The sequence below is a fragment of the Carassius gibelio genome, chromosome A15 (genome assembly GCF_023724105.1).
Source record: "Carassius gibelio isolate Cgi1373 ecotype wild population from Czech Republic chromosome A15, carGib1.2-hapl.c, whole genome shotgun sequence".
Taxonomy (NCBI): Eukaryota; Metazoa; Chordata; class Actinopteri; order Cypriniformes; family Cyprinidae; genus Carassius; species Carassius gibelio.
In genome coordinates, this window is record NC_068385.1 from 12,788,527 (window position 1) to 12,802,571 (window position 14,045).

Below are 14,045 nucleotides of genomic sequence, written 5' to 3' on the forward strand. Positions count from 1 at the left end.
CTTTATCTTACAGCAAGACACATACCTTGTCAGTAAAAGAACAGAGAGAACAGTCGTTTAATCTCCAAAGATGTAATGTGACTGTGTGATCTGAGCCAATGATTTAACATTCGCAGTACGCATATCTAAGTGAGCCAAGTTTGAAAGTTATCATCCAATTCTTTTGTTCTAATGGAGTCAGTATTTCAAACACAGCCTGTGAGGCAGTAGATTTGTTCTGTATTGAGTTGAAAGGAAATCTGAAATGTCATATTTTCCAAGTTTGTTTCTTGTACCACATACGATATGAAGCTTTGTCTTTATAAACTACTTTTTGCACAAAATATGAACATTTGAAGCATCGTTTGCATTCCCCTGGCACTGAACCCAAAGCAACAGAATGTGATCATTAAATTTACTGTTTAAGTCACTGAGTTTCCATTACAGGCTACATAAGTTTGATGTGAGAAATTAAGGCAGCCCATGTGGTGTTAAACAGATGTAGTGAGCGTCTGTTCCTGTGGTGATGAATACGGTTTCCTATCGTCTATAAAGCACATGTATTTCTTGGTTTATCAAATACACTGACTTGTTACATTGAGGATTTAGGAGTTGCTGTGAGATTGCATCCATCAACAGTGGCAAAAGACAATCTTTTCTCTTCATAGCACCTAGATTTATTAACTCAGCTATGAGGAGCCAAGGAGATGATTTGCCTGTAGAAAGGTTGTTACATTGAGGCAGTTCAATCTCATGCCAGAACCAAGGGCATTTGCACTTCATTATCACAGAATAATTTCAAACCGAAACTGCACACCAGAGCGCAACAGGTGATGCATTATTACAGACGGGATGGTGTTTGGACTGGCGCAGGCCATCAATCAAGAGCTCCATTTGAAGAAATGATGCATTGGGTTAAAATGCAGACGCACAAGAGCGTTAGCCATAAATGATGCCCGCATTTGGACAATATTCTACCATCAGTAGAAAAGATGCAGTGCAGCATGCACAAATATGTCTGAAATGAGAAATGAATTGGAGAAAAGAGAGGTGACGCTTCTGGTACTGGAAAGGATTCTTTTGAGTTGAAGATCAGTCATGGTCGTCCTTGTCGTGGGCAGCTGTTTTGAGACTGCATTATGATGTTTGCTCTCATAAAAGTCTTTGCCAGGACTGGTTTTTAGGACCATCTAACATGAGGGTGAGTTGTTTGTCTTTGTCTCTGTCTATAAAACACTGCTTCTATTGATTGAGGGAACCGATCATGGCTGGGGAGATGGTGTTCTGGGTACTTGGTGTATCTGATGGAACGACATATACTTTTAGAGTTCTAAATCAATGCCTGGTGAAGCATATGTTCAGAACAGCAATGTCTCCAGGGTGAGCAAGTCATATAGTGTTACTATAACTACAAATACTCACATACGTACTAAAAGAAAAACACAAACACTGTATGGTTGATTAAAGTAATTTATGCAAATATCACCAATATAATATTTTCTACCACTACAACTTAAAACTAAACTAGCCTGTGCCGAACAAATACCAAGAGTCAAATCACCATAGCATATTTATTAGATTTTTTTCAGCTTAAAAAAAAAATCTTTATATATTTTTGCAATCAATCATAATAAAAAGATACACTATTATAAACGAAATGGCTCTTAATAAGTAAATATTTATCTTAATTAATTAGGTTAGTAAGCAAATAATGCTGCTTAAATGGAAACTTTTTTTCCACCATGGGAGGTAAAAAAAAAAAAAAATCACAATTCAGAATTTTTTCTCACAATTCAAAATTTATATCTCAAAATTGTGACTTTTTTTTTTTCTCAGAACTCTGATAAATAAATCCAGAACTGTGAGATATAAACTTGCAAATAAGAAGAAAAACTAAATTGTGGAATATGCATTTGTAATTAAGAGAAAAAAAAAAGTTTTCCGTGGCAGACATTTTTTTATATATACTGTAAAAGCCTTTTTTTAACCAAGGGGTTAAAAAAATGTGGTTTTGTTTTTTCTTTAAGTTTTTTTTAACATGTTTTGCTGAATTATGGGTTTATATCTCATAGTCCAGATTTTTCTGAATCAGAATTATGAGATATACGTTTAGAATGGTGAGAATAAAAATCAGAATTGTAATAGCAATTACCATTTTTGTTTATTTTTCTGTAATTTATGAAGTTTTCATCTGTGAATGAATCCACATATAATAAAGTAGTTTCATGAAACAAAGTATCAAATAAGTCCATATAAATTGTTCATGTTCTTCCAAGTCTTCCGAAGACATTTGAAACTTTTTAAAGTTAAAATCATGTCCTCCTCAACTTGAATATGGATGAATGACAATGGGAAATGAATGAATGAAAACTGCACATTGCTTCTCACTTCTGCCATCAACACTTTCGATTTGAATGTGTGAAAACGAACATATAGGTGTGTGTAACTGGAAGTACAGATTTCATGTTATTAGCAAATGTTCTGACTAGTTTATCATTTCAAGATAGCAATTTATATTAAATTTAACTGACCAGGCAACCTGCACCACAACAAACATGCAGATTTGACAAGAGACCATTTGCTGTGAACAGATTTCTGAGCTAGTATTGTCGGCCTTTGTGATTTGCCAATAAGCCTTTTAGCTGCCAATTAGATTGCAGTACTCTCAACTCAGCTTAACACAGTTTACAATATTTAAATCCATTTCCCCTTGCAATCAGTGAAGAAAATTAAAAAAAAAAGATTTCATGTGGGGCTAACCAGAATTGGTTCAGTGGCTCCTGAAGTGTAATGTGCAACTTGAGCAGGCTTGGAAAATATTCATTAGTTTTATGAATATAAATCAGCCGATCTCCCGGGCCTGAATGCACTGCTGTGCTGTTGTGTTTATGTCAGCCAGAAGTATAGATTCCTCTCCTCTCTCAGACAGACAGCTGCGTAAATGCTCTGGCATTCTCCCAATATCCAACCACAGAAAGACTAGTGTTCTGAAGCCATAAAACAATTACGCAATCAGATGAAATTAAACTGATTTTAAACTGGAATGTTAAAAAACCACCACCACCAACAGTTAATTAAATTAATATTTAATATTAAAATAAATTGAATTAAATTACATTCAATTAAAAATAAGATAATAATAAATATCTTAAATATCAAAACTCTGTTCAATGAAAATGTCCTTGCTTTAACTATCTGGCCTTTGATCGCAAATTCCCCTATTTTAAACAGTCAAGACTCCAAAATATGAATTTTATACAAGCAGAACACATCTACGTTTACGCATGCCAAGCGCCGACAATAACTAAACCTCGTGGGTGATATGTTGAGGAAAACAAAATGAGCATAAACAAAAAGCCATCCATCTGTCCACATATCTGAAACTACGGATTGCATCTCATGGGCAATATTTTTATGCATTTTATTTTGAACTTGTTAAATTAGCACAATGATAATAATGTGTTACATGTTTAATCATGACTCGCCTTGGAAAACCAGTGACATCATGCAGTAAATTTAATAGACTGATCAGCATATCATGTAATTAATTTGATTAAGATCATTGTTCAATCGTCTTTTATCTTCACTCCTCGATAAAGGTGGAACTTGTTGATTCTTCACTAAGTGTGTGTTTCTGTATCTCTCAAACCTTTCATAATTAAGAGGCACACTGAACTTTTCCACAATGGTGAGGGTCGTTGGAAGAATGGCAATACTGGCGAACAGGTGCCCTTTTCCTGCAGAAGCCAGGCTATCAGATGCATTAAAGTGGAAAGCAGGATGTCTGACTGCCTCTTTAGAAGGGCTCTGTATTGAGTTTGACCTGCGAAGGTAACGGACAACAGCACAAAAGTCATTTTAATTCCAGTCAGGCTTGTGTTATCCACCTGCTACTCGTAGCGAGGATTGTCTCCTCACACTGACATTAGCATGAGAGCGTATTGATCAGAATCCTGTGACAGTGTTGCAGATAGATTAAATCACCTGACCTTTTTTGTCACCTACAAACAATTCAACATTCCCAAACAAGCATTCATTCCACCTCCTGTTATCTCACTGCTGGGCATGCTTTTCAAATGGATAAAGAGCGGCAGGAACATATGTATCATATGCCACTGTCATTTCCAAAACCTCACCTTTTGACCAGGCTATAAGAAGAATCACATGTGTGTTAACACTAATGTTCACTTCAGCTTAGTCTGGTAAAGAATGGCTCAATGTAGACGGTAATGTTTTTACCTTGGTTCATTTCTCTAGGTTCATGTCAAATTTATTTTGATAAATAAGTCGCAGCTGACTATGAGTCACATAACCAGCCAAACTATGAAAAAAAGTGTGACTTATAGTCCAGAAAATACGGTAAGAATTTTACAAATTGACGTATAGCAAATTGCATATTGCATATTGAATATGAAAGATAGAGATGTACAAATGATTACAAATCCATTTAGGAACAGTATTCAGTTCTACATTATTATTTTTATTTTATTTTTTATGTGAAAATGAATTAAAATAATAATCACTTAATTATGAACTATTTGTTTTATTTTTATTAACTCCTTTAACTAAAACTACTGTCATTGTGCATTTGTCTGCCTATAGTTTTAGTTTTATTACTGAGAACCAGGTAAACTAAACTAAGAACCATAAAAAAACTCGCTTTAAATAAAATAATCAAAGTAAAATAAAGTATTACAGTTTTTTAGAAAAAAATCTGTTATTTGCCATAGCAATATTTTAGTTTAAATTGATGTACAAAAAAAATGATTTAAATTTGAACTAAAATTAGAAAAAAAAAATTAAATTCTAAAACTTCTAAAAAAAAAAAAAAAAAAAAGTAGAATTGAAAATCTTAATAAAAACTATAATAGTATTATATTTTGATACTAAAATAACAGTGTTGACAAGTGGTAATGGGTTCAAATATATCTATGTAACAGTAAAATATAACTAGTATTTATTGTACTTTTTTATTTTACAATATAAATTTAATATAAAGAATTTCTAAAGACATTTCAGGGCATATATAAATGTACAGAAAAAGCAAAAACAAGACAAGATATGCCAACTCAGTTGCTTGTTAACATTCATGTGTTTTTGGCAGAGTCATAAAATCCTGATTTTTTTTGCTGCAGTCTGTTTAAAGCATGTGGTTTTCACAGATGCTTTCAATACTGTATCAGCTGTCAGTCAATAAACTTTAAGTGGTCCGCAGTAATCCATAAACCAGCAAAGTGCCAAATCATGACCAGAATGTTCCTGAAAGACTCTTACTGCATGGGACCCTACCAAGTGCAAGGTTAGAATGACTCATTTCATCTTTTCTGATGTCACGCTCAAAGCGCCCAGGCCCGGTCTCCATCATAATTAAACGGGGCTTAAGGCATCCGGTAATGTCACAGAAGAAGATGGAAGCGCCATTCCTTTTTCTCATTGCTTTGCGGAACGAAAGGGCACCGGGCCCCTGAACATGCCAAGGTCATTCCTGGCCTCCGTATCTCTCAGATTCACACAGGAGGCCCAGGATGATGAAGCAGACGTGTCGGCTTGCTCACAGTGGTAATGAGACAGTTGTTAACCCCCCTCCTGCCTTCAACTCCATCTCAACCAACAGCTCGATAAGTGCAGTGTTTTTGGCACCCTACAGGAGAAAGGGCTGCTGTAATTTATGAGGCACCATCCGTATGAACTTGAGCTGAGCGGCGCGCTCCCTGCGGACAGGACACGGAGATACGAACACAATGAGAGTGGGAGAAGAGGGGCCGTGAAGCATATTGCACAGAGACTCCACCAGTCTTCACTCAGTGGTAGTCGGTTGTCAGTGCTGATCGATTGCTTTGCACATTTGCCATAGTTCTGCATTAAAGGCCTTGTTCACACAGCAGCACAATACGGATGTCAGTCTTGTTTTTGAGTACTTAATATGGCTCACACATTGGGGTGTAATTTGTGAGAGTAACAAGCGCATTGTATATAATTTTCAGGACTCATATCATTCAATATGTTACGCACGTCTTAAGTGTGTTGCAGGTTTTCCTGAGGAATTCTGACAACCTGATGAGATTCTGAGGTGGGACGAAAAAAAAACAAAAACGTATTCAATCCATCCAGTCTCCTCTGGCACAAATGTCATTCACACTAACTCGAGTGTTCTTCTCGGAGTGGTTTATATAATCATTTGGTGGGGGCGTGTTAATTCCTTCTATATTAAGCCTGGTTTGTTCACCTATGTAATTAAAAGCAGCTGAGTACTGTTCCAGTGAGACTAAATGCAGAGGGGTAATGTTCCATTTAGACGAGTCAGTATGAGCGGAGAGGTTCATTACTCACTGAGGGGTGGAAGTGAGGTCATAATCAAACACTAGCGTCCTACGGGGGACTCGTAACCTCTCCTTGCTTCCCTCTTTGCAGCCACGTTACGTGATAATCAGCTTGAGAGTTTTTATATTGCTAGCTTATTGTCTTCACTGTATTGGGAAAAAAAAATCTCTCTTCGTCAAACTCAGATGTCTCAAAACACACTAAAATAGCCTATTAACAATGAAACCTTTGAGTACTATTGTTTTAGTATATATAAAATGTCAATATTAAATGTCAAGCATGCATATTTATTCGTGCCGCCTGTTACTCTGAAAATCACTGGGGTGACTTTAACTGTCGTGCTTGCCTGTAACTGTGCTTTTGTTAGGATGACTTACTTTTAATATTAAAATATGGGTATCACATCATGTCAAGTGGAAAATAACTATGATTGCATGCCTTAATAAATAAGTTCAGTTTGGGTAGCACAGTATGTCAGGCAGAAAGCGGCTGTGAGGATGCAGACCCACTGTAATGAATGAGCAAACTAAACCCAGACAGAATGTACGTTTGCCTGCAGATCGGAAATTGTGGTACAGTACTAGTCATTAGAAGAAAAAAAAAAAAGATATATAGCTTTATGAAAAGTTCAGATGCCAAAAGCCTCTAAAGATTAGCATTTTTATCAGGCTCCTATATTTATGTTCAGGTTTTTCACTTTAATGGAATAGAAAAGGACCTATACATTGCCATTGAAGTAAAACGACTGAACCTAAATATAGGAGCCTGATAAAAATGCTAATTTTACAAGAAAATTTCAGATGGCACTAAGAGGCTTTTGCTTCATATATTTCACAGTTTGTATGTAAATCATATCTTTTCTGTCTATTGTCGTAATGAGAGTAGCTCAGTTGTATGCAGAAAGAAAAGGCAAGTGGATGTATTGCATTTTGAGAGCTAGAGAGCTACCACAAAAACCAAAGAACAGAGACAAAATTCTAAAGATGGCTGCATGCACGATATATAATACGAGGATTACATGAATATCAAGGTAGATTGTGTGAATGTAGAACTGAGTTTGGAAACAGGAATGGCACTTGGTGAGAGATGTGATGTGACACCACAGTTCGCCCTTCTTTTCGCCCCCTTCAGCGCTTCAATTAGATAATTGACAGGTGCATGCCGAGCCCGAGACAATCAATTATCCCGCTGTCCGGTGCTCTGCACTTAACTGCACCATGTTTTAAGGGTAAAACCATGAGGACATTGTACCACGGAGGACATATAGTGCAAAAAGGTAACGACTTTCTTTCGGAGGAACAGTGTCTCTGTATAAAAATCTTGACTGTGGCTTAAATGAGATTCATTTGAATGAGTACTTATGTATGCACGTGCATGGTTAAGTGAAGAGCTTTTTCTTCTTCTTTTTAATGATTTGCAACAAGTGTTGTGTTAATGAGCAATGCCTGAGGGGGCTGACTGAGCTTTAAACACTTGTTCTGCTCTGTATCTGCATGGCTAACCTGTAGAGCCCAAACCTAGAGTACTGATGTCATTGCAGCCCTATGAGCAAACACAGTCTCTAGACAGACGAGCACTAACTGCCCTCTACTGGCCCGCCACTGTATGATCAACTAGAAAATCTGGTGCAAACTTGGTTATTTATATGCTGTATGACTCAAAGAACAGAACACATTGATTGTTTGACTTCTACTCCTAATCTTGACGTTTGTTTTACAATAATGTAACAAGACCACCATGTTATCCAATTAATTACCACCGTCTGACCCACAGTTTTCATGTGGATGTCCACAAAACTGGAAGACTGTCTGAATGTAGCTATACAAGCAGTATGCGGTTTTAGAAAGGAACTTTTAAAAGATGAAAAAGAGTGAAGGGTAATCAATAAATGATAAATAATTTATTGCTATTGTGTGAATAAATAATCATGTAATCAATAAAAAGGTAACTGTAGTCAGTATGTCCCGATTGGAATTTATAATTTTCAATTAAATGTCAGTTATATGTTTATCTGGTTGTGTAAAGCAGGCACATAATAATAGTTATAGTGATATATCGATTTCAGGCCCCTGAATCTAATCAAATCGTAATCGTATCATGCCATGTACATTAAAAAACATTGAATCTCTGTCGCGGAGGATTTGTCAGATCATATCGTGATGAAACATCCGATTTAATCCCCTAGGATTTCCATATAGTACTAAATATTCGCCTCATCACCTGAAGAGTTAACCACAGCAACAGTAAACAGCCCAAGGGCTTAGCGTTTAGATCAACACATCGTAAATAAAAAGTTATGTTTTCCCATGTTATTATAGATTTACTTAAAATCCTAAACAAAATAAAATCATTTTGAAAAAAAAGAAAAGACAGCTTGGGTTGCACATGCCAAACAGTCAGTGCATCATTCACACACAGTGTGCGTCAAGGAAAGAATCATGGCAAAAGCAAATTGGTATTGATCATAAAACGTTGTAACTGTGAATGATGACTGTATAATTCAGTTTGTACCCACTTTATGTACACTTGACGATGAGGAACAACTATAAAGCTTGCCAGAAAACACAACTCATTTAGCTGGTTTATGAGACAGACTCGCACGACTTCAAAAACAAACTAAAATTCCTATCATTCTCCGTGGCAGCACAAAATTAGAGCATTAATTATGCTCGCATTCTTTGCTCTCCATTTAATAACACTAATGCTGATGTCTTGCTGTCAAGAAAAAGAAAAATGAAACCGTTCGACCATTTTTTTCTGACCGAAATCACATCCATAGGAGGAACTTGCCAGAAGCTCTTGTGCATGTTAAAGGACAATCACAACAGTGAGTTGCAGTGACAAACTAAGAAACTGGACTTCATTAATATTTCAATAAAACTTGGGCTATTCCTTTTTAAGACTGGAGTTTTGATTGAAAAGCTACTTGAATTCACATGCACATGTACTCATTAAAAAACTGCCAAAAATGAAGCCTAATCAATCAGTACAAAGGTTTTGTCATTGCATCTTTATTTCCAAGTTTTGCATCACCTTTGATCTTTATGGCAAATCTTCTCTTTTTGCATCAGTCATCAGAATGTAGCTGCGGACAAGAGAGCCTGAGCTCCATCCACTCTTCATCTCAGCAGGAGGGTCTCAGGGGCGAATGAATCGGTCCAGGGCTGTCTGGAGTAACTGAGGGAGGCCATGAGCAAAAACTTCTCTTTATGAACTGCACAGACTTGGGCTTCCACGCATAAAATCGTGGGGGAGAAAAGAGTCTGAATTGTGGAGCGCTCGTCCTGTTCAGTCACACTGAAGACTACAGCGACAGACAGCTTAAGAGTTTCAACAGCCAAAAGCATGCGAGAAACATGGAAAACACTAAAAAGAAAAATAAATACATCTTGGAATTTTAAAAAAAGAAAACAACTTAATACATTATTAGTTAAAAAAAAATCCTTTCTCAACATATATTTTCTAAACAAAGAGCTCTGTACATTTTGGTATAGTACTCCTTTCTCTAGCAAAGGCTGCTGGGAAAGGAGAAGAGACTGGGCTGGCCACGTTCGCTGGAATGAGGACATGTACTCGGGACAGGTAAGACTGAGAGGACACAGTCCGTCTTCCCTAACTGATGGGTTTGGGCAGAAGCGAGAGGCCTTGTGAGAATATTCCCCTCATTTTTGGATGGAGGTGTTCAGCAGTGAGGAAGACAGGCTTGTGCGGAGTATGTTCTGGATAGAAGCGATGCCCCCATCATCACAGGAGCCAGGAACTTCTGCCACTATTTCTTATCTGTGGGAGGAACAAGAAAGAGTAGAATGACGGAATAATCCTGAAACAGAAACTCGGTGTTAAAGGCTGTTTGATTTGAAACGTTTAGTAGTCACTTTGGTGTTCACATTACCTCTGCTCTCGTCCGTATCTGCTGTTGACCCAACAGGCTTTTGGCGAAGCAGATTATAATACTTTGTTTCCATCTCCTGAAAAGCATGACCAAGTTATTACTCAAAGAACTTTAGGCTTAAAAATATTAAAAGTACAGAAACTGATAACTAATAATCGTCCAACATTATCAACATTAACAATATCAAAAACTGTTTCTTCCAGAAAACAATTGCAACATCTGTTGTTTTTTTAGCACCGAGCAACAGAAAAGTTATTATTTGATATATTACCAATTTTTCAAACAGCCAGTTCTCTAAGTGGTTCAAAAGATTAAAAATGTATATATATATATATATATATATATATATATATATATATATATATATATATATATATATATATATATATATATATATATATATATATATATTAATCATAAATAAAAAAAATACAATATTTAATATAATTACTATTTAGAAATCATTGACAACAATTAATTTATTTATTATTTTATAATGTATATACTGTATTTTCCGGACTGTAAGTCGCATAGTTTGGCTAGTCCTGCAACTTATAGTCAGGTGCGACTTATTTATCGAAATTAATTTGACATTAACCAATAGAAAACATTACCGTCTACAGCCACAAGAGGGCGCTCTATGCTGCTCAAAGTGCTCCTGTAGTCTACACTGAGAACATAGAGCGCCCTCTCGCAGCTGTAGACGGTAATGTTTTCTCTTGGTTCTTGGTTCTAAATGAATGCGAATTATAGTCCAGTGCAACTTATATATGTTTTTTTTCCTCATCATGACGTATTTTTGGACTGATGCGACTTATACTCAGGTGCGACTTATAGTCCGAAAAATACCGTAATTGAAATAACATTAATCATTAATAAACATCATTAATAAATAAATACATGTATAAAAGTGATTTTAAAAACTGATTTCAGTTTATAATATATACATACATTTTGTCTATATATCACAAAATTGTATACAAAAAGTTTGAATTTTTACTACATATCGGTTATTAGACAAAAATGATATGTTATCCGTCATAAAAATCCAGTATACAAATGGACACAAATGTATGAAAAAAAATTATATATATATATATATATATATATATATATATATATATATATATATATATATATATATATATATATATATATATATATATATATATATATATATATATATATACACACACACACACATATATACATACATACATATTTACTTAAAAGTATGCTAAGAACCTGACACACTCAAATTAAACTAGTCTAATGAGCCAGTCTTTAAGAACGTAATGGCCTAAAAAAAAGTGCATTAAAATAATCAAGATCACATTTTATATAGCCAACAATTCAATCTTGAATGTATTGTGAAAATTTTGTGGAGGCCTTAAGTTCAAAGAGTGGTAAGAGCAGACAGACCTTGAGGTGGTTGAGGTTGGCCTGCAGGCAGCGTAGATGTGAGAGGACCTCTCTGCTGAGGCGAGACGTGCTGCCTGAGGAGGGCGAGGAGAACTTGAGGCTGATGCCCGAGTCAGCAGCACAGCTGTGGGCCAAACTCGACTCCTTTCTCCCGACCTGAATATCGTCATCTGTACTGCTCTCGCCTGGGCCACCGTACCCCTCCAGAACCAGGTAAGCTGCTGAAAAGCACAACTACATCAGTCAGAACACTGAAAATTTGAAGACTACTAACTGTAGTGCTACATATCTTGACACCATTTTTTCCAGCCCACTTCCCCCTATCAGCCAGTATTACCACAAAACTGTACGTTTCCTGGACAAACACCCACCGTAGTCCTCTGGGCACTCGTAGAAGCCTGTATCTCCAGAGGTGTAGTCCTGAGCTCGACTTGGGGCACGCGTGGAGCTGTGCTCCACTGGTGTGCGTAGAGAGGTGGTCCTGAGGAGACGACTGCCGGCTGATCTGCCCAATCGCTCGCCCTCATCCTGAGCCATCAGCTGAGTCACCAGCACCTGCTTCAGCGCGGACACTGAAAAACACATTCATGTGTACACAGATCTTAGAAAATGATACACTGCCTCAAAACAACCTGAAATGAAGACGCATTTAACACAACATACAGGTCAAGTGTGATACCGAGACCACGACTGATGATGATGAGAAAATGTCTGATTCAGATTTTATTTAATTGATTTATATTTAATTTTTGTTTTATTTAATTGCTCACAAACCTTGAAACTGTTACAATAGGAATTATGATAAACATGCTTAATTAAGGGGACATTCCACCCCGAAATTTTATTCTGTCATCATTTGCCAAACTTTTTTCTTCTGCAGAACATAAAAAAATAATTTGAAAAATATTAGTAACTAATCACTTTTGGTTCATATAGACTTCCCTTGTATTGGTTCTCCATATACGTAATACAAGTCAATGGGAACAAAAGTGTTTTGTTACCAACATTTTAGGGTGGACTGTCCTTTAACAAAAATAAATAAATAAATAACATGCACCCATCTATGGATTTACTGGAACATATCACACCATGAACACACCACAGTGATCAGTGAAATGCAAGAATCTTTTGGTGTGTTTTTTTTAATCAGTGAAAGATTTAGATTTCCCATTAATAAAACAAACTGTATCCCAACTTGATGCTCAGATATCAAAAGACCTATGATGACCTTATACAAAAAGCTTCATGTCAAAATGCATAAGATCCCAAGCTCACACATTTGTTGTTTTCAGCAGAAATTAATCTCATTAGGAGGAAAGAGTGCACAAGATCTTAAAAGACTTCTATTGTTCGATACTAAACTAATTAAAAAGACAACTGGAAAAAAGAATAAGTCTTTCCAGAAGTTTTTTTGTTTTTAATCAATAGTGGCTGAATTGTCAGTTTCTTGAGTTGGCAGACAGACAGACAATGCCTCCCAATGCTGAGCAGAAGCCAAACAAATGGGCACAGTAGCCTTAACTCCTGGTATCTGGCATTGTTAAAATGTTTGGCAGGCACAATTTATTATGTAAATAATTATTGCACATTTATTATTTCAAGTTGTCAAAAATAAAACATAAAAGTGACCTGTTCCTAAGCTAATGCAGTTTAAATCCAGTCTTACAGGTTTTAAGGGCCTCGTCTGCTTTAGACGAGCAGGATAGAGAGTCTGTGTCCCTGCCGTCCAGATACGAGCCATCCCTGCCAGCTCTCGGGACCCGGTCCTCTTCCCCAGGGTTGGCGTCAGGGACACAATCCTGCAGGGCTGCCGTGGGTAAGCTTTCACTGTCTTTCTCTGAGGACAGATGATGAAGGCTCGAGTTGAGTATGGTTGCAATCAACGCTTTTACAATCAGAGAAGCGTTTGTACATTCACAGCTACCTGTGGCCTGGATGCTTCCTGTGGAGATCTGTTCAGAGCCTTTGCTGAACTTGCTTAACTCCACACTGTCTCTGTCACCACTAGAACACAAATGAACGTTTATGTAAGATACAGGCCTTTATTGTTTACATAAGCTGCTTTCAAATGCATTTTATGCATAGGTTTTATTGTTACTCTCGCCCCAGTCAAAGATGACGAAAAAAATCAAACCTTCATTTGTTCTAAATTATTATATGAAATATAAATAACTATGATAATGTAAACAAAAAAGTCATCATAAACCATTCTTATATAGTGTGAACATAATTTAGAAATATGTATTTTTTTTTAAATACGCAAGTGATTAACTAAGCTTGGATCGGTAGGAAGTAGAGGAACTCACTCGTGCTGAGGCAAAGGAATGACGCTGTGGGGTTTGACGTTCGTAACATCTGCCCTTTGAGCAATCTCCTGTTGCCACCTGAATTAAAAGACAATTAACACTGCTCAATAAACGAGAGATTAGTG

The 14,045-nt window shown here is 36.5% G+C and overlaps 1 protein-coding gene across 4 annotated transcripts in view; it reads right to left on the minus strand.

Annotated features, from left to right (window-relative positions):
* Positions 1 to 9,291: 9,291 nt before the first annotated feature.
* LOC128029229 (rho guanine nucleotide exchange factor 12) overlaps positions 9,292 to 14,045 on the minus strand; it is a 48,037-nt gene continuing 43,283 nt past the window's right edge. For 3 of the 4 annotated variants that reach the window (XM_052616875.1, XM_052616874.1, XM_052616872.1), the window contains 7 exons: positions 13,921 to 13,998; positions 13,539 to 13,618; positions 13,281 to 13,451; positions 11,986 to 12,186; positions 11,615 to 11,835; positions 10,193 to 10,268; positions 9,292 to 10,080 (listed from right to left, as the gene is read on the minus strand). In XM_052616875.1, the coding sequence (XP_052472835.1) occupies positions 10,070 to 10,080; positions 10,193 to 10,268; positions 11,615 to 11,835; positions 11,986 to 12,186; positions 13,281 to 13,451; positions 13,539 to 13,618; positions 13,921 to 13,998 (838 nt within the window). In that variant the 3' untranslated portion in view covers positions 9,292 to 10,069. The remainder of the gene's footprint in view (positions 10,081 to 10,192; positions 10,269 to 11,614; positions 11,836 to 11,985; positions 12,187 to 13,280; positions 13,452 to 13,538; positions 13,619 to 13,920; positions 13,999 to 14,045) is intronic. The other variant, XM_052616873.1, reaches the window with a different exon arrangement.